We start from the raw sequence: 27,678 nt of genomic DNA on the forward strand, positions 1-27,678 counted from the left end.
GTTGGGGTTCAATAAAGAGATTTTACTGTAGATTTAAACATAAGGGTTAAAAGAATATGAGGCACTCAGAAGAAAAGACAAGATACACCGATGAATATATCCAAGTGTGGTAGAACCTCCTTAACCGAGAACCATAGGCCATTGTTTTTAGGGTAGCCATACATAGGAGCATTTCAAAGAGCTGCTAAGGAATTTAAGTGAGATCATGGGTAAGGCAGCTCCTGGGGGCATGTCTCTCAAGATCACAGCTGACGAGGTAAGTTTGGATTACAGGGATGCTAGAACATAGGGTATCTTTACTATGAACAGTGTTATTTTTTTTAAATATTTATTATTTTTAAGTGTATATATTGCTGCAAGCCACAATAATATAAAGTAGGATTTCAGCTGATTATAACAAGCTAATACTTGGAAGAAGCCAAGGGCCTTCCAGAGGTCAAGCTGAGGCTCAAGGAGTCTTAGTGATACTGACTTTTGATTATTTCTCCTGTGCTATTATAGCTTTTCTATCATCCATTGGGCATAATTTCCCCTCTGCTAATGGAATATTTAAATAACCTTCTGTGCAGTAACTCAGCCAGGATCCCTAATTTCAGGCCTTTCTGTAATTATCGTCATTAGCAGCATCTGGCCAGGACCATCCCTGGATGGACAAAAGTATCTTATCTGAGATACCTCACAGATTCTCTAAGAACAGACTTAAGCATCCAGACTCTGAGAAAGCCTGGTGGAAGCTTAACTTTCTCCTTTCCAAAGTCTTAACTCTAGTTTTAGATCCACCCTTAACAATTAACTCAGAACTAAAGGGTTCCTACTTACAGGTATATCTAGCTGTGACGGAAGTTGCTTAGCCAAGTTGCCTAGCGACCGAGCACACTTCCCCCACCCTGCCAGAAATGGGAGGGAGAAGAGATAGCTTGGGGAGACAAGGGCCAAATGGATAAAAGGTAGTTTTATTTTCAGAGCAAGGACGGAGAAGAAAAAAAGAGAATGGAAGAATTAGATGGGTAAGAACTGAACTGAAATGGGGAAGAACTAGATTGGAGGACCAGAAGAGAGTACTAGAAGGATGAGATGGAAGATGAAGAAAAGCCAGATAGGGAAGAAGTAGGTGAGTAAGAATGAGATGATGTAGTAACGCCCGCATTACTACCTGTTCACCATGTCCGAGTGAGGGGCTGAGGATGAAAACAGAGACAAGACAGCGGATCATTCGTCTCAGTAGAATGCCCTTTATTGGAGGGAAGAGGCCTTAAATACAGGCTTACAGCACAGTGGAAGAACCTGTGAGGGCAAAAGTTCACTACAGATGTTTTACATTCTAGCATTACACCAATATGCAGGATATGCAAACAAGGAACCTCTAGTAAGCTGTTTAGGAGGAATGAAACTGGCAGGATATTAGCATAGGGAGGACATCTGATCAAGGTCAGCAAGCAAGGCAACAGCTACCCAAGGAACGGGTCAGGGCCCAACAAGATGATAAAGCCCAAGATGGGGCAGAACTAAGATGAAGAAATTAAGATAGCACTTGGCGGGAACAGCAGAAAGAGGTAGAGAGTATCAGGCAAGAGAGGAGCAATTTATGAGAGCAGAAGAGAAACTCAACGGAGTCTGAATGAGTTATTGTTCAAACTGGTCTTGGTAACAGAAACAGTGACTACTAAAGCTTTTTAAAAATAAATAAAATTACCATCTTTACAGGCTTAAAATTTTTAACTTTCCTTTGGTTGTTTTAGAAACACAAACTTAAAAGTGCTTCTCATTGTACTGAAACATCTGTCCAATCCATATCTGTTGCTGGAGGGCTTCTCTCCAGGTTTCCCAAGCCCCGCAGTCCCACAATCCACTTATAAAATAATCACTTAGACGCTTATATCACTTATAAACTGTATGGCCGTGGCAGGCTTCTTGCTAACTGTTCTTTTATCTTAAATTAACCCATTTTTATAAATCTATACCTTGCCACGTGACTGGTGGCTTACCGGCGCCTTCACATGCTGCTTGTCCTGGCGGTGGCTGCAGTGTCTCCCCCCTCAGCCTTCTGTTTCCCAGAATTCTCCTCTCTCCTTGTCCCACCTACTTCCTGCCTGGCAACCTACTTCCTGCCTGGTCACCGGCCATCAGTGTTTTATTTATATAGAGCAATATCCAAAGCACTTCCCCTTTTTTTCTTTTTTTAAAAAGGTTTTAACTTTAACATGGTAAAATTACATATAACAAAACAATGAGTCTGTCAGATACACTAAGCCTATAGGCTGAAGATAATGCCCCAACACTGCGGAGAAACCTCAGGTGACTGCCCAGGCAGCTGGCTGTTTCTGTCAACTCACAAATTTTTTGGAAGTTGCTTGCATGCACTTCCTGTTTTTATTTTTGTTAGCTAATATTATTCCCTTCTTGGGTCTCTGAGGGAGTTGAAGATTAGTTATGGTTGAAGATTAGTTAGTTATAGTTGAAAATTAATTAGGATAGAAAGTGCATTAGATACATCTTGGATTTACCAAAATAGGATAGATAATGGAATTATTTTCTCTGATTTGTCAAATACCTGTTTAGGTATTTATTATTTGTACTTTTTTTTTTTTTTTTTTTTTGTTTTTTTTTTTGTTTTTTTTTTGTTTTTTTTTTGTTTTTTTTTTGTTTTTTTTTTTTGTTTTTTTTTGTTTTTTTTTTTTGTTTTTTTTTTGTTTTTTTTTTTGTTTTTTTTTGTTTTTTTTTTGTTTTTTTTTGTTTTTTTTTTTGTTTTGTTTTTTTTTTTGTTTTTTTTTGTTTTTTTTTTTTTTTTTTTGAGACAGGGTTTCTCTGTGTAGCTTTGCGCCTTTCCTGGAGCTCACTTGGTAGCCCGGGCTGGCCTCGAACTCACAGAGATCCGCCTGGCTCTGCCTCCCGAGTGCTGGGATTAAAGGCGTGCGCCACCATCGCCCGGCTATTTGTACTTTTGTATATAGTTTTTCTTTTGTTAGTTATAACCTTTTGCTTTCTTTTTCTTTTTATTAAAATAGAAAAGGGGAAATGTGGTGGTAATCTAATTGTACTGAAATGTGATTTTGATTGTATGTTAATAAATAAAGTTGCCCGGGGGTCAGAGCTATTAGAGCCATAGACAGAGTGTGGCGGTGGTGACACATGCCTTTAATCCCATAGATCTCTGTGTGTTCAGGGATACAGCCAGCATTGGAGACATATGCCTTTAAGACCTAGGGGGCTGTACATTCAGACAGTGACGAGGCAGTCACGTGTTTGTGTTTACAACCAATGAGAAGGCAGAACAATAATACTATAAAAAAGACGTACAGACAGGATATAGCTCTCTTTCGGGAAGCTGGGACAGCAGAAGGAAGGGTGAGATTTTAGCTCTGAGTTCTGACCTCTTGGCTTTCTCTTTTACATTGTTTCTGTGTTTCTTATTTAATAAGATGGTTGGTTACATCTACACATATCTACAGTCCTCTGTCCAAGAGGAAAGAATGTCCACTTCTACCCTAGAACCATCTTCAGGGTTCAGAAGCTCTTCTTCCACTGTGCTCTCTTTCCTGCCAGGAAGTTTATTTCTTCTTACTGATGAATGTTCATGCTTCTTCATGTTAATAAATTTTCAGGCTTCACTTTGCTCCAGCTCAAGGTGTGAGTCTACTCAGATTGCTTACAGACACTCATTAACTACTATTTCTACTATGATTTCAGTGCAGATTACAGACAGTGGTCATGCTAGACTTTATCTCTTTTGTCAACTTTAAAGGATTCTTGCCTTTGAGTCATCTGTCACAGGTCAAAGGCTCCTTCCTCCCAGCCTGATGAGTATGCTTTTCATCTTCCTAACCTCCTAGGCAGAGAGAGGCTTGAAAGTTGCAAGTGAAGACCACCCCCCAAAGCTCCTTAACTTTGCCATCTGTCCCAGCAGATTTATACTCAGTTGGCAGACATCATCCAGGAATCAACTTCAGCTTTGCAACTGCTCCAAAATGGGCTCATCTCACTAACTCCAGTTGTTCCCACAAACCAGCCAGACCTGGATTCGCTGAAAGTCAGTGTGAACCAGTCCAGTCAAGAGAAAAAGAACTGGTCTGTAAACTATGGCCTCCAGGGGCCACCTCTAAGGTCCTTTGGTCTCCCTTGGGTCCATGGCTCCCACCTCTCACAGCTTACTGATCTCTATCCTTCCCATGATAGTGTGATGGTTCCCGGTCTCTTCAGGTGCTTTCAGGTGAAATGACCTATGATCAGTAAACCAGATGTTTCTAAGAAAACTTTGTCAAGTCTTCCATCATAGCCTGCCTGCCTACCTCACCCCACCTTTGACTCACATTCCGACTGTCCTGGGCTCCATGACCATGTCTCTATCCATGTAGGGAGCTGTGAGGCAGCCAGAAAAGTGTGTCCTCCTTATCGCCAACAAAAGGCTGGACAGCTGGGTCCAAAGGGAAAAACCCCAAGCACTCCAAGACAGGACAGGCCACTGGCCTGGTTCAAAAGGATGGTCTTGGCTCAACTCAAGCAGGGCTATAGGATTGCTGGTAGAGAGACAAATCTCACTCTTACCGCTCCTCCTCGGGAACCGGCTCCTGCTCTTCTCTGCTCTGGGAGAGATAGCCCTGGCCCTTGCCAGTCTGCCCCACTCCTCTGTCCCCCAGAGAGGTAGCCAGGGCAGCTTTGGACATCCTCTGGCTATTCTGCCTCTCATATCTATAAAACCCTTCTTCCCACCCACAGATCTGTTAGCAGGTCTCTGAGTCCTTGCTTACATGGACTAATAAAGAGCAAGACAGTAATGAAGGAAACAAAGACTAACAGACCAATGCTTACCTTTGAAGACGGGTTTGGGAGGACAGGACTTTCCAAGGCACAGCTGTGCTTGACTGGGAGACCTAGGATACCAGACACCCACAGTCACCAAACCTGGACCTGGGACAATGGCTTCTGGGTCCATCGTCCCATGCCAATCGAAATTAATGCTGCAGACAGTCACGGGGACAAGCACAGCAGGAGCAGGCTGTACAAAAAAAGTGACAATCTGAAGCAAGGTGGGAAACGGAGGGAAGGTGAAATTCCCAAGGTGTGGGTGGGGCTTTTGAGAGAGGAAAGGAAATGTTGAACTCTGTTGTCTAGGGGTTTATACAGCCATGGCAGAAACTGGATGAAAGCTGAGGTAATTGTGAGATTGACTGGTTTTTTAGGCTATTGTTGGCCAAGCCAATTAGGATCCTACATACTCTATGTATGTTCCTCTGGCCCAACCTGGATAGGGGTTGATGAAGAGCCCCCTCTGTCCACCTCTGACTTCAGTGTTTTAGTTATTGGCCTGTGAGTTAGCTGTTTGTCACTTGCCAGGTGGGTGTCCTACCCTCCCACCTCACAGGCGTCTATGCTAAGACCTCTTCATTATTTGTTAATTATTGACATTTATTATCAACTTGTCTTTAAGAAATAGATGCATTCGTCCCTTCCTAGTTAACTCCTTGTCTATGGCATGGTCTGGGGTCTTAGTTCTAAAATAGGGGGAGACCGTCTTGGAAGCCCAGTTACAATTAGCTGAGTTAGAAGCAAGACTACGTAAAAGCGCAGTATTGAACAGCATGTGCTTGCCAGGGGGTATCAGGGAAGCCTGGCAGCTGTCCTGATGACCCTGGCCTTGCTTCTTAGAGGTCTGCTTGTCTCTTATCAGGTCTGCTTGGCTATCTTACACCAACTGAAAACTCTTGATTTCTCATCCTTGGTGTTCCTAGCCTGCTTTTCCCCTAACATTCCCTTCAACTCTAACATCTGTTCTCACCACAGCGTGTGTAAACATCTAAGTTTTCACCATGGGCCCCTTTCCCCTGCCACCTGCAGAGAGATAGCTTCTGCCTCAGAATAAAATTGATTTTTAGAAAAGAGAAATAAGATTGACAAACCCCTGGCCAAACCAATAAAAAGAAAAAGAAGACCCAAATTAATAAGATTATAGATGAAAAATGGCAAGTTGCTATAGATTCAAATGAAATTTGGAGTATCATTAGGGAGTTATATACAAAATTATATTTCCCCAAACATGAAAACTTTAGAAGAAATAGAAATTCCTAGATATGTATGACCTGCTAAAATTAAATCAAAGAGATTTAAACAACTTAAGCAGACCAGGAATGAGCAACATCGTGGAAACAGTAACAGTCTCTTCACAAAGAAAATCAAGACAGATTCACTGCTGAATTCTACCAACCACACACCACACCACACACACACACACACACACACACACACACACACACACACACACACACACTAGAAAGCACTATAAATTCTTTGAGAATTTCACACATTGTATTTTGATCATGCTCACGCTCCTCCCCCAACTCCTCCCAAATCCACCTCCACTTCCATACCCACCTAGCTTTGGTACTCATCTAATCCAACTAGTTCTGGCTATATACTCTTGGGTGTGTGGCCATCCACTGAAGTATGTTTGGCCTATCAAGAACCACACTCTTAAAGAAAACTAACTCTCTCTCTTCCTGTGGCTATCAATTACCAATAGTTCCTCAGTGAGAAGTGAGACTTCATGACCACAAGCCAACACCAACACTCCTCAAATTGTTCAACAAAATGGAAGAAGATGGAAAAGGATGAAGCTCATTCATGAAGCCACTATGACCCTGACACCAAAACCAGATAAGGACACAGCAGAAATTGAAAACTATAGGTTAATATTTCTGATGAATACATATGCAAATATCCTCAGTAAACTTCTTGAAAATCATATTCAAGAGTCCATTAATGCCTGGCATTGTGCACAGGCCTATAATTCTAGCAGGATGAGGTGAGAGGATCACCATGAGTTTAAAGCCAGTCTGAACACTAGTGAAATCCTGTCTTAGAAATATAAATAAATAAATAAGTATAAATAAATAAATAACACACTAAAAGAAGATGTATTTCATAACCAAGTTGTTTTCCATCTTAGGTAATACAAGGTTGGTTCAATATATGCAAATAAATAAATGTAATACAACACATAGACTTGAGGACATGAATTAAATGATTGTCTCAATAGACATAGGAATTTGACAAAGTTCAGTATCTGATGAAAGCCCACAAGAAACTAGAACTAGAAAGATCATAAAGGCTGCAAACAGCACTGTAGTCAACTTTGTGCTAGTGGGGGATGTAGCATGAATCTTAGAGGGTCTTATTAATAAAATCAAACCTGAGCCAGGTATTGGGGTGAATACTGGAAGATCAGAGAGACAGAACAAGCCACAGCTAACCTCACCTGGCCAACTCTCAGCTGATCCTGTTTCCTCAGACTGGAAGCCTCTGTGTCCTTATATCCGAATGGCTTTCAGCTGAACTGTGCTGCTCAAAACCTAAAAGCTTAACCAGCCAAATGCTTAACCAAGCCAAATGTTTCTTGTTTCTGGTCCTCATGATATATATATATATATATATATATATATATATATATATATATATATATATATATATATATAATACCTTTCTGCTTTCTGCCTCACTCCCTGGGATTAAAGGCATGAGTCACCATGCTTGGCTGTATCCTTGAACAGATGGATTTCTGCCTCTGGAATGCTAGGATTAAAGGTGTGTGCTACCACTGCCTATCCTAAGATCTAGTGGCTTTTCTATTCTCTGACCCCAGATAAGTTTATTAGGGTGCATGATATTTTGGGGAACACAATATCACCACAGGGGAAAACCTGCAAGCATTACCATTTCACCCTCTCTGCCTTCTTACATCACTATTATTCAACATAGTGTTCATACTCTTGGCTAGAGCAATACAACAAGAGACAAACAAATGTAAAAGAGAAAGAAGATATCAAAGAAGCACTATTTGTGAACAACATGAGCCTGTGATCAAAAGACCTTGGTAATTCCACCAATAAGTTCTTAAACCTGACACATATTTCATCAAAGTAACAGGGTGAAAATTCAACATATGGAAAATCAGTAGCTTTTCAACATACCAATAATGAACTTGCCAAGGAAGAAACTAGGGAGGACAAATCCCACTCACAACAGCTTCAAGAAATCTGAAATACTTAGGAATAAACCTTAGTGAAGAGGTGAAAAACCTTTACAATGAACTGTAAGATCTTGAAAAGGGCAGGCAAGATGGCTCAGTAAGTAAAGGTGGTAGCCACCAAACCTGACTTCTGAGTTTGATCTCAGGAACCTATATGGTAGGAGAGCACTAATGCATGCAAGTTACCCTCTGACCGCTACAGGTGTGCTGTGGCAGGTGCATGCACACACGCATGTGCGCGCGCACACACACACACATACAGACAGATTTTTAAAAGACTAACCTGAAGGAAGAAGTTGAAAGGGACACTAGAAGACAGAGGACCTCTCCTGCTCATGGATTTGTATTGTTTAAAAAAAAAAAAGACTATCTTGTGTGGTGATATTTTATTTGTACTGAAATGTTATTTTAATTTTATGTTAATAAATAAAGTTGCCCTGGGGTCAGAGCTATTAGAGCCATAGTAAGAGCGTGGTGGTTAGAAGAGCTAGGTAGATTTCTGTGTGTTCAGGGATACAGCCAGTATTGGAGACATACGCCTTTAAGACCTGGAGGGCGGTACTTACAGGCAGTGATGAGGCAGTCATGTGGTTGGGTTTACAACCAATGAGAAGGCAGAACAGAAAGATTATTTAAACAGAGACACAGGAACCTCCCTCTCTCGGGGAAGCTAGGAGCACTGCAGGAGGTAAGATTTTATCTCTGAGCTCTGACCTCTCGGCTTTCTCTTTTACATTGGCTCTGTGTTTCTTATTTTAAAAAGACAATCTCTTGTCAACACAATTCCCTCAAAATTCCATTAACATTCTTCCAAGAGTAGAAAATAATCCTAACATTCACATAGAAACATAAAATCATTTCCAAAGCGATCCTGAACAGAAACAAGGCTGAAAGTATCACAGTTGATGGTCTCAAACTATACTCCAGAGCCACAGTAATGCAAACAGCATGGCACTGGCACAAACATAAGCATTAACCCAACGATGTAGAATATAGGAATACGCTCACAGATACAGACAAGTGGTGAACATATATACATACGGCAAACACCCATACATAAAAAAGTTTTTAATATATTTTAATTAAAAAAAGATTCTCTTTGGCCTCAGTTAGAATGCTTATCATCAAGAAAACAAATTCTGGGAAGGATGTCAGGAAAAAGAAACACTTGCACACTACCGGCGGAAGTGTAAACTAGTGCAGCCACTATGTAAATGAGAGTACATTGCTCAAAAATCTGAAGATAGAAATGCATATGATCCAACTATACCACTACTGCTAAGCACACAGTGGACTCTTAGTCTGTATACCACAGAGATAACTTGCATATTCATGTTTATTACAACACTATTTATAAGAGCTAAGGGATGGAACAAGCTGTCCTCCATCAACCAATGAATAATGAAATCATGGTGTCTATATACAATGAAAACATGGTACCTATATACAATCAGACATGAAGAAAATTTTCTTGCAACCCAAGAAGACTGTGCTACATGAAATAAGCCAGGCTCAAAAAGACAAACCTGCATATTTTCTCTCATATAAAGACTCTTAATGTGGGGAGACCATGAGAGGAGAGTAAGAACTATTATGGAATGTGTGAGGAAGAGGTGGCTATGATATGTCAAGAGTTGACACCAATAAAACAGAATGCAGATGTAATATTTCAAAGCAAATTTCAATTCAAGAATAGATTCTGACCTGATGAGTTGGATTTACAGACATAAAAGGGCTGACAAAACAAAACCAGGAAACACAGCATGGGTTGGTCATTTCAAGGTTATTTCCCTTGTGTAGCTAAAACAGGGGGACTTCCTTATTGTGGTTATTTAGGTTGACTAACAACTCCTGTTTTATTGAAAAGAAAACTGGCCCACTTCACTGTTCAATTTGATTACGTGACATGTAGCATGCATAACTCTGTTCTGTCTGGTTCTAACAGTGCATGTTTATAACTACTGCTAAATAAATTTTGTAGGAAGGTACAGTTCTGCAATAGCCTCCTCTTCTAGGCCGGCACAGTCCATAACCAAACCATTACTCCAAAGTAATGTTCCTGCAAGCTCTGTGTTCACTCAGTACAAATGAAAATGTGAGGCTTCCCTCACACAGTAACAAGCCATGGCAGGGCCCCACCACACAGGTTCATGATCTGACACCTCTGGACAGACTTACCCATCCAACTGAAGCTCCTCCTAGCCTTCAGGTAAATACTTGCTTTTCCCTCTGTTTATAGGGCTATGGCTCATCTATGGCTACTGTGTTTTATCTGCCCTCATTTGATTTTCTTGCCTCAAATCTACACCAACACTTGGGTGGTGGTAGATTCTAGATTTAAAGAGAAGGGAAAGGGTTAGGTTGAAGCAGTCGTAAGTACTGTAGAACCACCATACTGTTGGCGTGAATCAGACACCTAAACTAGAGTAGCAGAATGGAGCATTTGTAAGAATTTTGGATCTACAGACTGCTAGTTTTTGAGAAGGGAACCAAAAGCATATACTGGAAAATGAAAATTCTCTTTAATAAAATGTCCTGGACTGTTTCAGGGAAAAATATTTCCAAACAAAAAAGAAAGTAATTCAAAAATTACATTCCAGCATACATAACAATGAACATAAAATAATACTGACTCCAATTTAAGAGCTAAAACCATAAAAATTGTAGTAGAAAATATATGGGAAGTGCTTCATAACTTTTAAGGGAAGTACTTCACGACATTTGCCTAGACAAAGATTTCTTATATTTGACCCCAAAATTACAGGAAAAAAAAACAACATGATAAATGGGTGATGAATGGGTTTGTGTCTTTACTCCTTAGCTGGGTGATTTATTTCTTTGTGCCTCAGTTTCCACATCTGTAAAGGGAAGTGAACAATAAGTCCCGCCTGGTGTGGCTGCTGTCAGGCTTAGATGAGATCATTTGGAGGACTAGCTGTGCTTGAACCATGGTGACTAGAGGCTGCTGTCCCTGTTCTGTTTTTTGACAAGGTCTCGGGCAGCCCAGGTTGGCCTCGGTTTGCTGGGTAGTCAAGGAGGACTTGGAACTTTTGAGACTTCACCTCTCTAGTGTGGGGGGTTGGGTGTGTACTTCCTATGTGTACGGTGCTAAGGGTAGAAGCCAGAGCTTCGTACGTGGTAGACAATTACTTTATATCCCTATCCTGGCTGCTACTCTTCATTACTCTGGGCGTGGGTGGGTTCCCTTTCTGCTTTCTTAACATGAGGGCCTATGGCCTTTACCCCATTTCTTAGGCTATTTTGGTGTGTGAACTTGACATGGAAACATTTAACTTAGGGGCACGTCTGGGACCTCTATACGCTTGCTCTGTGAAGGCTTATCTGCCTTGTGGGAACTGGCCAGCTGCTCATGGGTGCACAAACCCGAAGGTGAATGAGGTCAGGTCTGTCTTGCAGCTGTGCAGGAGAACAAAACTGACATGCTGTAGACTGCTGGTGTGGGATTTGGGGGACCCTGAACCCCAACTGTTCAAGTTACAATGAGACAGTACAACCATTGCATCTGCTTTAAGTACTGCATTTTAGATTGGTTCACTGCTCAACATGTTAATGGGGCTGGAGACTGTGGTGAGATACTGAGGCAAGCAATGAGTTTGTCTTCAAGGCTCTTGTGCCTGGGTGTTTCTAGTCTGCAAGTGGGGGGCTACTTTAAAGAAGAAATTCTCTTAACAGATGTTTCTCTTTACTTTATACTCTTCCAGGACATTCCCATCTGTTGTACATAAGAGAATAACCCCCTGCTAGTAAGGTTTGCTGCCATCTTTTGGGGGGATGGTGTGGGTTGGGGAGAGTGGTCATGCTAGAAATAGAAACCAAGGTCTTGCACATGCTAAGAAAGCGTTCTGTCTTTGAGCACAACTGGATCTTTATTGTTTTTATTTTGAGACAGAACCTCACTAAGTCACTCAGGCTGGACATGAACTTTGTCCTCAGGCCAGGCAGTCCTTGAACTCACGCCCTTTCCATCTCAGTGCATCTATGTGCACCTGTACACTGCTTAGTGGTGAATCTGAAACAGGAAAGCAGAGGCTCTTGGCTCCTACGGATTCTCACAGACACGTAGTGCAAAGCTCCAGGCTCTTGTGCCTCTGTCCAGCATGCTTTCATCTTCCCAGGGTTGTGGGAATACCTGCCCGACATCCCAACCTTGTGTGTAAATACACACAAGGTACAGATTGAAGGACGAAGTTCACATAGCTCCTGTTCTCATCACTCACTGTTTGCTTGTACTGGAATCCAGATGATAAGACTGGAGTATAAAAAGGTCCTGGTGGGTTCCAGGGGAGACAGCTCCTCCTCCTTTGAATCTGCTCCTCCACCAGCTAAAAAGCAGAGGTAAGACAGACAGTCCTGAGTTCCCGGGAGACTTTGCTCGTGGACCCAGGCTGTGTATGTTTGATGTCCTTGACCTTGTTGTAGATGCTGGTGCTCTGGATAATCCCATTTTTCCTCCTGGGAGCAGCCCTAGGTAAGTGACCCCACAACCCTGTATGAAGTAATAAAGTTCCCACACTCTCAGCAAGGCCTGGAGAATCTTTATCCCAGACAGCTTGCAGAAGCCCATACTTTCCTAGGCTCCTGGGAAAGGTGGCGGAACTCACAGCCTGGGAGCATGAGCTGGGTAATTGAGGGGGGGGAGAAATAGCCCCCTATACCCGGAGGAGCTTATAGCCTGAATTTTTGAGGAACGATTCTAAAGCATCTAGAAGCGACAAGTGGACTTTCAGTTAGTTAATGTGGACTTCGCAGGGGGTGCTCTGCAAATATGTTAGAAGACTTTGAAAGGGGATTTTTGGATGTTTCAGTTTTTTCTTTTATTGAAAATAGATTTCTTTTCATACGATATATTCTGATTACCCTTTCTCCTCCCCCTACTCCTCCCAGTACACCCTCATCTCCCCTCCCATCTGGATCCACATCCTTTATGTCTCTTGTTAGAAAACAAACAGGCATTGTAAGGAATAACAGTAATAAAATAAATAAAAAACAAATAAGAATACAACAAATTTATCAGACAAGAAAGAGAGACAAATGAAAAGTACAAAACCTACACACAGGCGCGGAGACACACATGTTCACACAGGTAAGAACCCGTAAAAACCCCACTGGACGCCACAATCGATCTGCAAAACAAATTCATCATGAGACAAAGAACCTCCAAAGATGCTGTTGAGTTCATTTTGTGTTGACTGTCTACTGCTGGGCACAGGGCCTGCCCTGAAGAGTGGTTTATTTCCCCAGTGAGACTCCTTTGGAGGAAACTAGATTTTCATTTGCAAGTGGCTATCAATTTGAAATAGCTTCTGGATTAGGGTGCCTTACACAACCATCCTCAGAGAATCTTCCTCCTGCAGTAGCCGGGAACAAATACAGAGACTCACAGCCAGACAATCTGCAGAGTTAGAGACCTTGGAACACTCAGCCCTAAAAGGGATGTCTCCATCAACCCCTCGCCTCAGGGCTCAGTGAATTCTGCTGAAGATGAGGCAAGTACTTGGGAGCTCAGCCACAACAACTTCTCCTTGAGCCTATCCGTTCTGTCTCCTCAGGAAAAGAGGTTTGCTATAATGACCTTGGATGCTTTTCTGACACTGAGCCCTGGGCAGGCACAGCCATCAGGCCCCTAAAACTTCTCCCTTGGAGCCCTGAGAAGATCAACACACGCTTCTTGCTCTTCACCAATGAGAACCCAAATGCTTTCCAGGTAAGACTTTTCATGAACTATGGTGGGTGTGTGTGTGTGTGGGGGGGGTGACATTCCCTTATCTTTATACCTACTACCCATGCCCTGCCTCACCTTCTGGATGAGTGAATGGTTCACAGCTGCAGGATCCTCCTGCTAGCTCTGTGGCTCTGGTCTGGGCACAGGGCTTACTATGCAACGAGCCCATAGAAATGGTAACCCAGAGGTCAGGATGAGTGTCCTAAAGAGCTGACTTTTGTGCTCAGCCTGCAGAGGCCAATACACTGGCTGGCAAGGATGGAGAGGAGGAGAGCCAGGCTTGAGGGACAGGTTGGCAAAAAGCTGAAACCCTTTCTGTTTGTCATAGGTTCTCCAGCCCTCTGACCCATCAACCATTGAGGCCTCCAATTTTCAAGTGTCCAGGAAGACTCGGTTCATCATCCATGGCTTCATAGACAAAGGAGAAGAGAACTGGGTGGTAGACATGTGCAAGGTAGGGACCATCTCCTACCCACGCAGCCATGGCCACCGAGCTGTCTCCCTTTACACAGCCATAACACACACGCTTGACAGCAAGAAATCTTCACAGTAGCTCAGACGCTTCTCCTTATGAAGCCCCAATTCCTCTCCCTGTTTCTAACCCACATCTGCAGCCAAAAGCAGGGATTTGTTACGGGAACTCACCTCTCCCTCACTGTCATGCTTCCTGTTCAGCCATGGTCCAGGAATGCCTGCTCTCGACTTTTGGCAGCAGTATTTGTATTTCTGCAAATGAGGGATTGTGGAGTTTTGTTTGTCCAAATCTTCCCCACATTCCTGAGAGTCAGAGGCATGTGGCTGTGTCCATTTATTTAAGACACAAGGAACTAAGATCATCAGGATGACTTCTTTTTTTTCTTTTATTTATTTATTTTTAAAGTTTTGTTTTTCATTTTACAAACCAATCCCAGTTCTTCCTTCTTCCCCTCCACCTGCGCCCCCATCTCCCCCACCCCACCTCTATCCACTCCTCAGAGAGGGTAAGGTCTTGGGGAGTCAACAAAGTCTGGCACACTAAGTTGGAGCAGGACCAAGCCCCTCCCCACTGTGTCAGGCTGACAAGGTGTCCCACCTTAGAGAATATGTTCCAAAAAGCCAGTTCATGCACCTGGGATAAGTCCTGGTCCCACTGCCAGGGACTCCCCAAACAGATCTAGCCACATAACTGTCACTCACATTCAGAGGGCCTCGTTTGGTCCCATGCAGGTTCTCCAGCTGACGGGCAGAGTCCATGAGCTCCCACCAGCTTGGGTCAGCTCTCTCTGTGGTTTTCCCCATCATGACCTTGACCTCACTTGCTCCTGTGATCTCTCCTCCCTCTCTCCACTGAAGTCTAGGATTTCAGCAACAGGACGACTCCTTAGGAGGCCCCATAGAGAATGGTTCAATAGAAGAGTGCATCTGGTGAGGACCACCACAGAAGGACACAGACCTACACACATGCACATGGGGTACAGTCACAGAGACACACAGACGCATTCATGGCTGTACATGCACAGGCACACATGTATACATGTATACACACATGTAAAAGATACCATACTCCTTTCTTATTGTATATACAGATTCCATCTATCTGTCTAAGAAATTATGCAACCACCTGCCTTACACACACACACACACACACACACACACACACGTGCGTGCGTGCACACGCACGCTCACACATGCACACGTGTGTACACACGCACACATTATATATAATATGTATTATATATATTATATATATAATATATATAGTAATACCAAGTAAAAATATTGTCAAGAAAAATTACAATTTGTCACTCTGCACCTTCCTGTCCCTTCCTTAATAAGCACTTTTTTTTCTTTCAAGTCAGGGTTTCTCTGTGTAGCCCTGGCTGTCCTAGAATTAGCTCTGTAGACCAGGCTGGCCTCCAACTCACAGAGATCCACCTGCCTCTGCCTTTCGAGTCCTGGGATTAAAGGTGTGCACCACCACCACCCAGCCTTAATGAGCATCTTGTTAATTCAGTTTTTAGCACCAAAATTTCTAGGATCTGCAGGGATTTCTCAGGGTTGCTTTGACAATAGAAGTCCCAAGGAACACAATGGTCAGAAGCTGGAGCTGCCATGTGTGTTAGTTAGTGCTGTCATGAAAAGGTCAGAAGACCTCAGCTGTGGGTGTCAGGCTGACCCATGCACAGCCTGGCTGAGCCCTGGGGACATTTCTCCTTCCTCACTCCTCGCATCAGTGCTCTTCTGCTTTTCATATACCTGCCGTGTGTGTGCCCTCCAAGGAATTCTGTGCCATCTTGACTGGAAAATGACACCCCTCTCCCTCTTTATAGCTCAAGAAATGCCCAGAGATCTGGCATGTCACCTAAAGGACCTCTCACAAGCAGAACCAAAAGGTCACATAGACAGTAGTCACCAGACACTGTGCTGAGGTTTTTCTTGTCAGACCGGATTCCTTTAATGGTGTAACTGATCCACTTTGTCAGATGTGGTTGAAGAAATCAAAGGGACTGGCTTTTCCTTCATCTTTAGGATGAGGGTCTTCTCTGCCGCTAGTATTTACCCTATGGACTGCAGGATCCCCTGGACAGGATCCAGTCCGTCTCAGCACTCCAGCTAGAAGAAGGGATGAGTAACTTCTGATCCCTGCCTAGATGGGTTTCCCCATGCCCTATGGCAACACCGTGTCTCCCCAACCCTAGAACATGTTCCAAGTGGAGAAGGTGAACTGCATCTGTGTGGACTGGAAGAGAGGCTCTCAGACCACCTATACACAGGCTGCCAACAATGTGCGAGTAGTGGGTGCCCAGCTGGCTCACATGCTTGACGTCCTTGCGGTGAGTGGGCCAGAGGGAGGTGGGGTCCAAAGGTGAATTTAGGAGTTACAAAGAGGAGACAAAGAATGAAGACCACCTTAGTGACACATGAGTAAAAGAGAAACTTAGTGGCTAGCACTTAGTGATGGGATTTTATTATCCTCTGATTTACAATTGAGGAAACTGAGGCACAGGGAGGCTAACTAGCTTGTCAAAACAGAGCAGGTGAGTAGAAGGGTTGTCTCTGGGGCTCAGGTCATCTGGCTCCAGGAGCTGCCCACTACACAAGTGGGGATTTGTGCAGAGAAAGCCTGGTATTGTCGAGGGAAGCCAGACAGAGCCAGGGGGCAGGACGTGCAATTGACAGCGGGTCCCGTTGGTGCTGGGAAATTTTCCCGCTGTAATCATTCCGGTTGTTTCTTCCTATCCTGGCCTTTGATCTTAGCAAATGCTTTAAGTCTCTCATTCTGTGTGTTAATTCAGGAATTCTTTATAGTTACTTTCTGTACAAGATCAAAGTCCCGCTATTTCATGCTCTATAGATAATAGGTCTACAAAGAGCCAACTGCTTCTGCACCCCTACAGAAATCAGAGCCCATGGGGTTGCACAAAAAACAGTGTAGACCCAATAATGATAGGCCTGTTGGGGGATATCACAAAACACTGCGTGTGAATGCATGTGATCTCATGTTTCTAGAGAAGATGGTCAATAGCGTGCAAAAAGACAAAGGTGATCAATGAAGTCCTAGGCCTTCCCTACATATAGGGAAGACTTGCAGTGACCACAGAGTATGATCTGTTAGAGCAGTGGTTCTCCACCTGTGGGTCATGTCCCCTTTGGCAGACAAATGACCTTTTCACAGGGGTCACTTAAGACCATCAGAAAACACAGATATTTTACATTATGATTAGTAACAGTAGAAAAATTATAGTTATGAAGTAGCAACAAAAACAATTTTATAGATGGGGTCACCACAGCATGAGAAACTGTATTAAAAGGTCACAGCATTAGGAAATTTGGGAACCACTGTGTTAGAGGGTTCTGGAGATGAGGGAGTGGGTATGCAGGTTTATGAAGGCACATGGGAATAGTTAATCCATCTTGTATGTGGGGGTGGGGTGGCATTTGGGAAGTCTCCCCTGGAAGAGGCATCTGGATTGCTGAAGACAGGATCTTTAGATGGTACCTGAGCAAGAAGATAGGAAGATGGGCTATAATGTGGTGTAAAACAGGCCCAGGGGTGAAGGAGGAGGACACTATTTGAGGTCACAGTGAGTTTTAGCTAGAGAAGAGTCTAGGAAGGGCCACCATGAGTCAGGAAAGTCCTGAGGTCCCTGTCAGGACCTGGGCCTCAATCCTGAGGCCCCAGGAAGCAAGGAAAATTCCCAACAGGAGAGTCACACTAACCAGAGCACAAGCAAGTCCCGCAAATGTGATCTTTCCTCTCTAGACAAACTACAGCTACTCGCCTTCCAAAGTCCACCTCATTGGCCACAGCCTAGGAGCTCATGTGGCGGGGGAAGCAGGAAGTCGGACTCCAGGCCTAGGCAGGATTACTGGTAAGGCCCCAGGTCATATTCTCACAACCCCAGAATGGTCATAAGCCTGTAGCCCAGCTTAGAGCTGTCTGAATCCCTTGGCTGTGGCAGGGCTGGGTACAGCCCAGACAGGAGATTTCAGGACACTTCTAAGCAACACGTGGGCCATCGCTGTTGGCAAGGAAAATGTCGCTGTGTGTCTCTGTGATGCTTCTGCTATGGCCCTAGTTGCTCCTCTCTGGGTGCAATTTTTCCTTGATGTGCGTCATGCAGCAACTTTGAATACCAGCTAGCCTGGACAGAAGCAAGTATGCTTGAACAGGGACTGCGCTACCCATTACTTCCTTCTCTTTGAAGGCAGGGTGGAGTGGAACCTGGAAATTGCTTCCCACTCTTCCTGCTGGTAAAAGGATCCCAGCTACTGTAACTAACAAAAACACCCTTTAACTGGCACCATCAAAACGGCCTTCAAACACAGCAGTCTTTCCACTATAACAAGGGCAATAGAATATATCTACACAAGGATATTAATGCCATTATTAAGGGACGCATCAGCTAAGTGCCTGATTACCCTAAGTTCTGCAAAAATTACTTTGTGTTCCTCATCTAATCCTCAGAACTGAAGAAGCTCCTTCAGGGAAGCAAATAGGTTGCCCCGAGAATGCACAGGTTATATGATTCCATGCCAGCCCCTGGGCCTCACATTGAATATTAAATTACTTAATCAACAGCTATATAAATTGATGAAGTTATTACCTTCAATTTATACAATAGGGAAACTGAGATACAAAAATCTTGAATGACTTTCTCAAAGTCAGACACAACTTGCCCCAAAGGTAGCTTTAGTAGAACCAGCAGCACTTACAGGCCCAGGACCCTGCTTCCTTCACTAAGATAAAAGGGAAGAAAATGAAATATGAAATACGAAAGACACATGGAAGAATCTGATGTAGGAAGAAATCCGTGCTCAAACAAAATCTGAGTTCTTTTCTCATGTGCTCCCCTCTCCTGTCGCCAAGCCCCCTTTAAAGAGTAGCACTGGGACTCCACGCCCTACTACAAGTGTGGTGCCTGTTCAGTTGCATGTTGCCCAGCCTGTACAACCACACATTTTGGTCCTTACATTGTTGGCCATCTCTTTTAGGACTGGATCCCGTAGAAGCAAATTTTGAAGGCACTCCTGCAGAGGTCCGCCTTGACCCCTCGGATGCCAACTTTGTGGACGTGATTCACACAGATGCAGCTCCCTTGATCCCCTTTTTGGGTGAGCCCCATGGTGCTCCAGTCTCTAGCTGTGGACAGGAGTGACAGTATTTTAACCCTGAAGTACTATACAGCCCAAACCCTGTCTCATTGTTGTTACAAATATTTTAGGTTTTGGAACAAATCAAATGATGGGTCATTTTGACTTCTTCCCCAACGGAGGACAGAACATGCCCGGGTGCAAGAAGAATGCCCTGTCACAGATTGTGGACCTAGATGGCATCTGGTCAGGTAAGGCCATGAGGGCCAGTCTGGGAGGATGGTGCTTCTTTGGGGTACTCAGCACTTGCCATGACAGATCTCCCCACCAACTACCGTGTGTGTGTGTGTGTGTGTGTGTGTGTGTGTGTGTGTGTGTGTGTGTGTAGGGATTGTATGTGTGTGCAGATACTAGTGGAAAACTTTGTGTGTCATTCCTTAGATACTGTGCATGTTTTTAAATGTTATAAGGTCCTCCATTGGCCTAAAGAAGCAATTCCACCATGCCCAGCACTATGAAAAGCATGCACTGCTATATTTAGCTTTTTTTCACTTGGGTTCTTGGCATCAAACTCAAGTCCTCCTCCTTTCAAGGCAAGCATTTCACTGACTGAGCCATTTCCCCAGCCCCATAACAAATCTTAGTAATAGAAATGTATTTCTTTTTAAAAATACATGATTTTCCTTTCTGCATATTATTTCTGAAAAAAAATAACTGCAAATCTCACAGATCTCAGATCTCCTGATTCTGTATTTCCTTAAAACATTGTCATGGATGCACTGCATAAACATCAAGGAACCACAGAGCTTTGGCTTAACGCTCTAATCCCAACTGTCACCGCATAGAGAGGGGAAGTGACAAGAGCGACATCACGAATGTCCCAAGAGAACTTTCCTGCAGACGTTCCCTGAGAATCGATTCAGTCCTAGGCAGCTTCAGTGCAGTAACTGAGTAAATGTACCCCATGGGCATGCATGGAAGAGCTGTCTTCACAATGCAAGTCACTGCTCACTCATACTGAGCAGGAATGAGGAGCAATCACATGAGGAAGGCTAGAATGGGGACTGTCCACTTGTCACTGGTGAGCATACCTGGGAATAAAGGGCATCCTTCAGTTAACAGCTCCAATACTGCCTAATGAGATCAAGAATTCAGCAGCCACACTAGTCAATTGGCAGCATTGGAGTTAAAAACCCTTAGTGGTATGAAGGAATCTTATGAGTATCATTTTTACTCAATTCAGTCAGAATGTCTTAGATGTTCTTGATGCAAACATTAAGGATACTTGTTTGGACTTTGACAGCTCCGTCAGCAATGGACAAGAAAGTTCAGGCCAGGTCTAGATGGTATGCTGGGATACTTGTCGAGTGGTTTGAGTAAGGACGTGAAAGAACACTGAGGGAGTGAGAGGGGTAAGGAGGACTCAGCTGCAGCCACTGAAATCTGCTTTTACCTTCGTTTGCACAAGAGCATTGTGACAATGTGCTTATGGTGCCACGTGTGGAAGATTATGGCACATCTAGCTGTGTCTTTGAGGATTTCCAGCCTTATTCCTGGACACAGAGGCTAGAGGGACAGTGTTGAGCACCAGATGAACTGTTTCATTACAACAGTTAGCTGGTAACAGCTAGCTATCCCCTTGATAGCTGTAATCTTGTGAATCCATCTGTGGATACTTTTACCAAAGGGATACTATGACACCTGCCTCCTAGGAAAGGGGGGGTTTAGTGGACAACACCAGTGAAGTAACAGGAACATTATTCCCAACACCTGAAACCTGTTTGTTTACTGTCATTGTTGTGAATGAATCAGGAACTTAAGTTCTGTGATACAGTTCCACCCTGGACCTATTGCACTGGAGAAAGAGAGGAATAGATGTGGTCACAGCTTGCCTCCAGTTGCCTGAACTGACCTCCTGCCTGTTTCCTCAGGAACCCGGGACTTTGTGGCTTGTAACCACCTGAGAAGCTACAAGTACTACTCAGAAAGCATTCTCAACCCCGATGGGTTCGCTGCATACCCTTGCACTTCCTACAAAGATTTTGAGTCTGTAAGCTATTAATCTGCCATGAGTGATGGGCACCCCACACTGAGATCCCTATGTAGGGATCTGCCATTCCTTCTCGATGCATGCTCTACCTTGTCCCTTAGAATGCATACCCTGTGGAGGCGGAGAAAAGCCCCAACAACTCTTAACAGGAAGTAGAAAAAACCACACACACACACACATACACACACACACACACACACACACACACACACACACACACACACACAGCACAAATGAGCAATGTAGGAGAGGAAAATTCTAGAAGATCAGAGAATAGATCCACATTGACATGATCTTGAGAGATAACTATTGGTAAGCTCTACAATCAATAAGGAGAGTTGACACCACTAGAAGCCTGGGAAATACAACTGATGGAAGCTGGGCCCAAGACGGCAGTGCTGTTTAAAGGTCCCTGGTCACTCTAACACGCTGTGCATCATGGCTAGAAGTTCTGCTGAGATGAAGGGAACTTGGAGCCGATGGGCTCCATCTCTCTTCCCTTTGCAAATGAAGGAGCTGGGCTTCAGGGACATGGAGCACCAGCTTTCTCCAGCTCTCTGCTCCATGGCCCCTGCTCTTTTCACTAGGACAAGTGCTTCCCCTGCCCAGATCAAGGCTGCCCACAGATGGGTCACTATGCTGATAAGTTTGCCGGCAGGACAAGTGAGGAGCCACAAAAGTTCTTCTTGAACACAGGAGATGCCAAGAACTTTGCACGTAAGTTGACTACTTGCCCAGAAAGTGTCATGCCTGACAGGAGGGAAAGCTTGCCTCTAACCTGAAAGAACTCTGAACACATTTGATTACCTTGGAGAAAGACATGTTTGCCCTGGGCATCCCATGCATGATTCCACTGAGGCAAAGAGAGCATCTGAATTGCTTCCATTTTATTTCCATTCTGTGGAGTGACTGGAAGAGAAAGGGTGACTTGTGGGGTTGAGGCAATTTGCATAGCTTTTGGGACAACTGTCTAGAATTTTTACCCCTCTCCAGTTCATTATACCCTTCCTTTAAAGGACTGTGTGTGTGTGTGTGTGTGTGTGTGTGTGTGTGTGTGTGTGTGAGAGAGAGAGAGAGAGAGAGAGAGAGAGAGCCTATGTGTGAGAGATAGCCTGTGTGTGTGTGTCTCTCTCTCTGTCTGTTTTAGGACTGTGTGTGTGTGTGTGTGTGTGTGTGTGTGTGTGTGTGTGTGAGAGAGAGAGAGAGAGAGAGAGAGAGAGAGAGCCTGTGTGTGTGAGAACCTGTGTGTCTCTCTGTCTGTCTCTCTGTCTCTGTCTCTGTCACACACACACACACACACACACACACACACACACACACACACACCTCTGTATTCATTCATTCATCAGACATACTTGGTAATGGCTCTTTGCCAGGTGGGTCTCCACAAGGGGCCCAGTTCCAGTCTTGTCCTTCTTTATCCATGTGCCCCTAGTGCCTCTCTGATACAGAGTGGCCAGTACAGAGAGGGATGATTTCTTTCATGATCCCACTGAATGCACTCAAATACCAGGTCCAGATTAGGCATGTTTGGGCCATTTGTGACAATTTACTTAGTGAGTTCCATGAGATGGAAAACAGAAACTACGCAATTATGAGACTACATAAAAACAATATGTCATGTATAGTTTCCGAAAGTCAGGTATATTGAGGTATAATTTACATACAACAAGACTCATCATTTTTAATACATACTTCTGGTTTGACAAACCAGTAGATAGATGGATAGCCAGCTTTCATGGAGATTCAGGGCCTTCCTATCACTGTAAATATACTTACCTATCATTTTTTGCCAGAAGGCTGATTAATCAACCCCCACTAACGCGGCAATACTTGGAAGACTTGCCTATATTTTAACTATAACAAAGGAATCATTTATTTCCCCATCAACACTTATTTATGGACCACAGATATGGGTTGCTAGATACAGGGCTGAAAGGATGATCAAGACAATGCTTTGAAATGTACAAGTCCTTGTCAGCGTTGGGTCTGGTGGGCTGCTGCTGGGATTAAAGGATGGGGAGCTTGACCCTGAGAAGAGAAATGGAAGGGGAAACATCCCTAGGAGTGTGAGAGGTGAGTGGGAACTTAGACAGGGCTATGCATGTGCCTGTGTACATATGTATAGATGACTGGGTAAATTTGTGTGTTTATATGTGTGTGTGCATTGGATGCACATATGTGTATATATGGATGTACTGTGTATATATATTTATGTGTTTGCATGCACTATGACTCTGTGTGTGTGTATGTGTATTTGTACATGCACACAGGCCCTGGGACAGCACCCTAGGTATATGTTTATATGACAACTACCTGAGCACCAGGGGTCCCAGGGATGCAGAGATGGGACAGATCCAGGCTGGAGGTGCTCCGCACTGCCAAGTTGTCCTCCCATGGGTGGCCTGGAGTCCTGGCTCTCTTCTTGCCATAGCACACAGCACTGGCACTCTGGAGCAGAGGGCTTGCTCAGCCCTGTTATATCCAGAAGCCATTGATTTCACGTGGCAATTTAAAACCAACAACAAGGCTAGTGAACTTGAGGGAGTAAACATTTAATTTTATTTATCATGAATTTAACTATAAGCAAGTCCAGAGGGGCCACCACTGGGTGCTCATTTAAGATGTGGGTTAGCAAGTATGGTTTCTCATACTCTGTGCTCCCATGCAAGGGTGAGGGTGGTAATCTGGGCTAAAGTATTTTCTGTGTCAATGAGGTGACCTCTCCCTTGCTTTGCCTAGGTTGGAGATACCGGGTTTCCCTGACACTGTCTGGAAGAACAGTCACTGGGCAGGTCAGAGTGGCTCTGTTTGGAAGCGAGGGCAATACTCAACAGTACGATATCTTCAGGTAATCCCTGTGGTGTGCACAGCACTAAACGTTTATGATTTTAGACATCCATGGGTTTGAAGCTACTTTATGTACAGAAAATAATTTTATACTTCCAATAACTTTTAATTTAAACCTAAACATTTCTTTCTCTCTTGATATATTATACTTTAAAAATCTATTATTGTTCCAGATAATACATGTTAAGCTAAGATGACAACTTGCAATATAGATGATTCTTCTAGAAAAAAAAAAACTAAAATATTTTGAGAGAGTTTTATCATTTTCTACAAAAAAAAAAAGAAAGAAAAGCAATCCAAAATAGTAGATTGAGGTTGCCAGCTTATTGCCAATATTCCTTTCCTCCATCTTTGATTTGAGGATGCATTTGGAAGAAGACTCATTATTATAAGTTAGCTAAGAGTGGAGGGTCACGGTCTTCTGTGGTCATCACAATGTGCTTCCATAAACTGGAACATTTCTCCTTCTTTATTTCAAGGGGCATTTTGATGCCAGGTGCTACGCATTCCAGTGAGTTTGATGCCAAGCTTGATGTGGGAACAATTGAAAAAGTCAAGTTCCTTTGGAATAATCACGTAGTAAACCCAAGCTTCCCCAAAGTGGGTGCGGCCAAGATCACTGTGCAAAAGGGAGAGGAGCGGACCACGTAAGTATCTTCATTTGCTGAGTTGTCTCAGGGTGTTTGCAGAGAATGTCTGTAGGGGAACCCCTCCCCTGGGACAGATAAGAAAAGAGGAATCATTTGACAGAGGACAAAGAAAGCACAGAAGGGACAGGACTTGTGGATTCCCATCCCACCCATAGCTTCCTCTTTCCCTGCCTGAGTAGGCACAGGACCTTCAGTAGAAAGAGGGAAGCTGGAATGGAGACGAGATGATAACCCGGGGAGGCAGAATAGAGCTCCACCCCAAGTCAGCCTGCAGAACTTTGGAGGCTTTGTGGGAAGTGTCGGTTACTGGTGTTTGGGGGATTAGAGGGGGGAGCAAACTCAAGACCCTTGGAAATATCACTTCCTCAGGTGGGGAAGAAAGGTTGTCAGAGTGGCCTGTGGCTGATCCATGGGTCACCAACTCGGGTGGACTTCTGAAGTCTCCCCTATTCCCATAAGGTGGGAAAGCAGGGCCATCAGACTGGTCAGGTGACCAGCAGGACTACAGCACAGAGGAGGCCCAGGCTGACCAGTGGAGAGCCTTCCCTCCAGCCTCCACTGGAAGATGCTGTCTCTAGAGTCAGGTCCTAAGGTCTGTTAATTATACGAGGCCTGGATCCTGCAACTGTGTGGCTAACTGCACTTTAGAATGTCACTGAAATGCCGGAGGTTTCTGAAGAAAGATGTACACTTTCTGGAAGTCAAACAGATCTAGTTGAAGCAAACTCCTGAGGCCCTAAGGCCTGAGCCCATCTATGTCGATAAGCCCTCCAGTGGTTGAGCACAGCAGCTTTGCCTACTCGCTCTCTGTGCGGAAAAATCTCTCTTAAAGTTTTTATACATTTATTTATTGGGGTATGTGTGGATATGCCATGGTGCACACAAACTCAGAGGCCAGCTTGCCGGAGCCTTGTGAATTCTGGGGGACAAACTCAGGCCGGCAAGGTGTACCTGCTGAGCCATCCTACTGACCTAAGAATCTCTCAAACAATCTGACACCAAGGGGTTAAATATAAGAAAGTCAAAACCCACTCCAAATGACACAAACTAGCTTGGGGAATAAAAAATTCAACTAGTAAATCATTCAGTCATTCTACTGTTAGGAGAATTGCCAGGAACACTTGTGACTAAATAACACCAATAATAATTATAAAGTTAGAGAGCAATCAATACTGTGACTCAACCTCTTCCGGTTTCCTTTCCCATGAAATCTGATGTAGTCATCTCAGTGGGATTCCAAGTGCTACCTAGGACCTGCTGACTGGACTTTCTTCCAGTGACATGAGACCAAAAGAAAAATAGAGCCCTTCCTGCCTTTCCTACCCCATTCCACTCAGTACCCACTGTAAATGTGACTGTGACAAAGAGTCCATGGGGACCTATTCTGGAAAACAGCCAGGAAAGCAAAGGCAGAGCCTGCATCAAGAAAAACAAGACCTTGGGTGCACATGGCCGATCACATGACCCAGGAGGCACAGAGTGCTGGGGAGACTGGGGGAGGAAGGAAGGGCAGGGGTGGCATGAACTGCTGAGGGGCCAGCAAAAGGAAGCCAGGCCGTGGAGACTTGAATGCTGGGACTCCAGGTTAAAACTTCCAGGAAAGACCCACTCAGGAGAGGAAGATGGGGGAGGCCGACAAAGACTAGTAGTTGTGTTAGGGTTGCTTACGGGAGCATGGAGAAAGGGTGATTCAGAGATGCATGGACACCTGGCCGGTGGCTACACGGGTCAAAACAAACCAAACCATAACAGCTGGGACATGATGTTAGCGCCCACTCATTGTCAGGTGGAAGGCCTCAGAGAAATCCCTGGTTCTCCCATAACCACAGAGACGGTCACTTGTGTCTGCATTAGCTTCATATTGGAGACCTTTTCCCACTTATTATCATAAGCTGTTGAATAACTGTTATGGGAGTCTCAATAACACCAGAGGGAACGCTCCTCTTCAAATGAAGATACCACCGAGCAACAGGTAGTGTCATAGCTGGAAGGTGGGAGAGACATGGGGGACCCCAGGAGAAAGCCAGACTGGGTGATACTACAACAGAAAATATGGACTACGGCGTAAGGCGGACTTGTACTTGCATCTCGGACTTTTACCTTACACAGAGCCTTCTGTGCCTCTTTCCTCTCCTGTGAGGCGGGGCTGATCATAGGACCTCATCACCCACGGGTAGTGTAGTTTACATACGTGAACTCTTTGGTGTATTTGCCTCCAACTGAGAATTCAGTCTGTCGTAGATACCACGGCATTCGGCTGAGTACTGAGAACAGCATTAGTGACTGTCTCTGCATCAGTCTACTGTGGCCACCAGTATCTGTTAAAATGAGGATAGGGATGGTGCTGCCTTAGGAGGCCGTCGTCTATATATGACAGGACCAGTGACAGTGTCACCTCAGAGCAATGGCAGGCCCTGCCCTGGGCTGGGTGGGCTTCTCACTGGAGACTCAGAGGGTGGCGGCCCTGCCATGCCTCTCCCAGGTTCTGCATTGCCTCACGTAAACTCTGCCTAACACTCAGGTAGCAGTAGCTTTCCTATGGGTGACAGAGCACGCCAGTGCCAAACACTGTGTCTCCTTACAGGTACAACTTCTGTAGTAAAGACACGGTGAGAGAAGACATTCTGCTCACTCTCTTGCCTTGTGACACCCCAGACGCCATGTGACCTCATCAGTACCAATAAAAATCCTCTGCTGCACATAACCACACAGCGTCTGTCTCAGATGTCAGCTGCCACCCATGGGGACATTCAGCAACTGAATATTAAAAACGCTGATGAGCATTTCTCTG

General features: G+C 44.3%; 1 protein-coding gene across 1 annotated transcript; it reads left to right on the forward strand.

Annotated features, from left to right (window-relative positions):
• Nucleotides 1-205: 205 nt before the first annotated feature.
• Pnliprp1 (pancreatic lipase related protein 1) lies at nt 206-27,678 on the forward strand. Its single transcript, XM_076563428.1, has 13 exons — nt 206-256; nt 12,461-12,509; nt 13,591-13,745; nt 14,092-14,217; nt 16,442-16,576; nt 18,007-18,115; nt 19,239-19,358; nt 19,469-19,588; nt 21,269-21,387; nt 21,975-22,104; nt 24,130-24,238; nt 24,717-24,884; nt 27,472-27,678. The coding sequence occupies exons 1-13, from the start codon at nt 206-208 to the stop codon at nt 27,551-27,553; spliced, it is 1,473 nt and encodes a 490-aa protein (XP_076419543.1). The 3' UTR covers nt 27,554-27,678.

The sequence above is a fragment of the Peromyscus maniculatus genome, chromosome 1, assembly GCF_049852395.1.
Source record: "Peromyscus maniculatus bairdii isolate BWxNUB_F1_BW_parent chromosome 1, HU_Pman_BW_mat_3.1, whole genome shotgun sequence".
Classification (NCBI taxonomy): domain Eukaryota; kingdom Metazoa; phylum Chordata; class Mammalia; order Rodentia; family Cricetidae; genus Peromyscus; species Peromyscus maniculatus.

Excerpts from the sequence above, each read along its gene's own strand:
- Pnliprp1 (XM_076563428.1), top strand. The coding sequence starts at position 206 with ATGGGTAAGGCAGCTCCTGGGGGCATGTCTCTCAAGATCACAGCTGAC. Across the intron at positions 13,746-14,091 it reads AGAACCCAAATGCTTTCCAG|GTTCTCCAGCCCTCTGACCC; the intron begins GTAAGACTTTTC and ends TGTTTGTCATAG. Across the intron at positions 19,359-19,468 it reads TCCCTTGATCCCCTTTTTGG|GTTTTGGAACAAATCAAATG; the intron begins GTGAGCCCCATG and ends CAAATATTTTAG.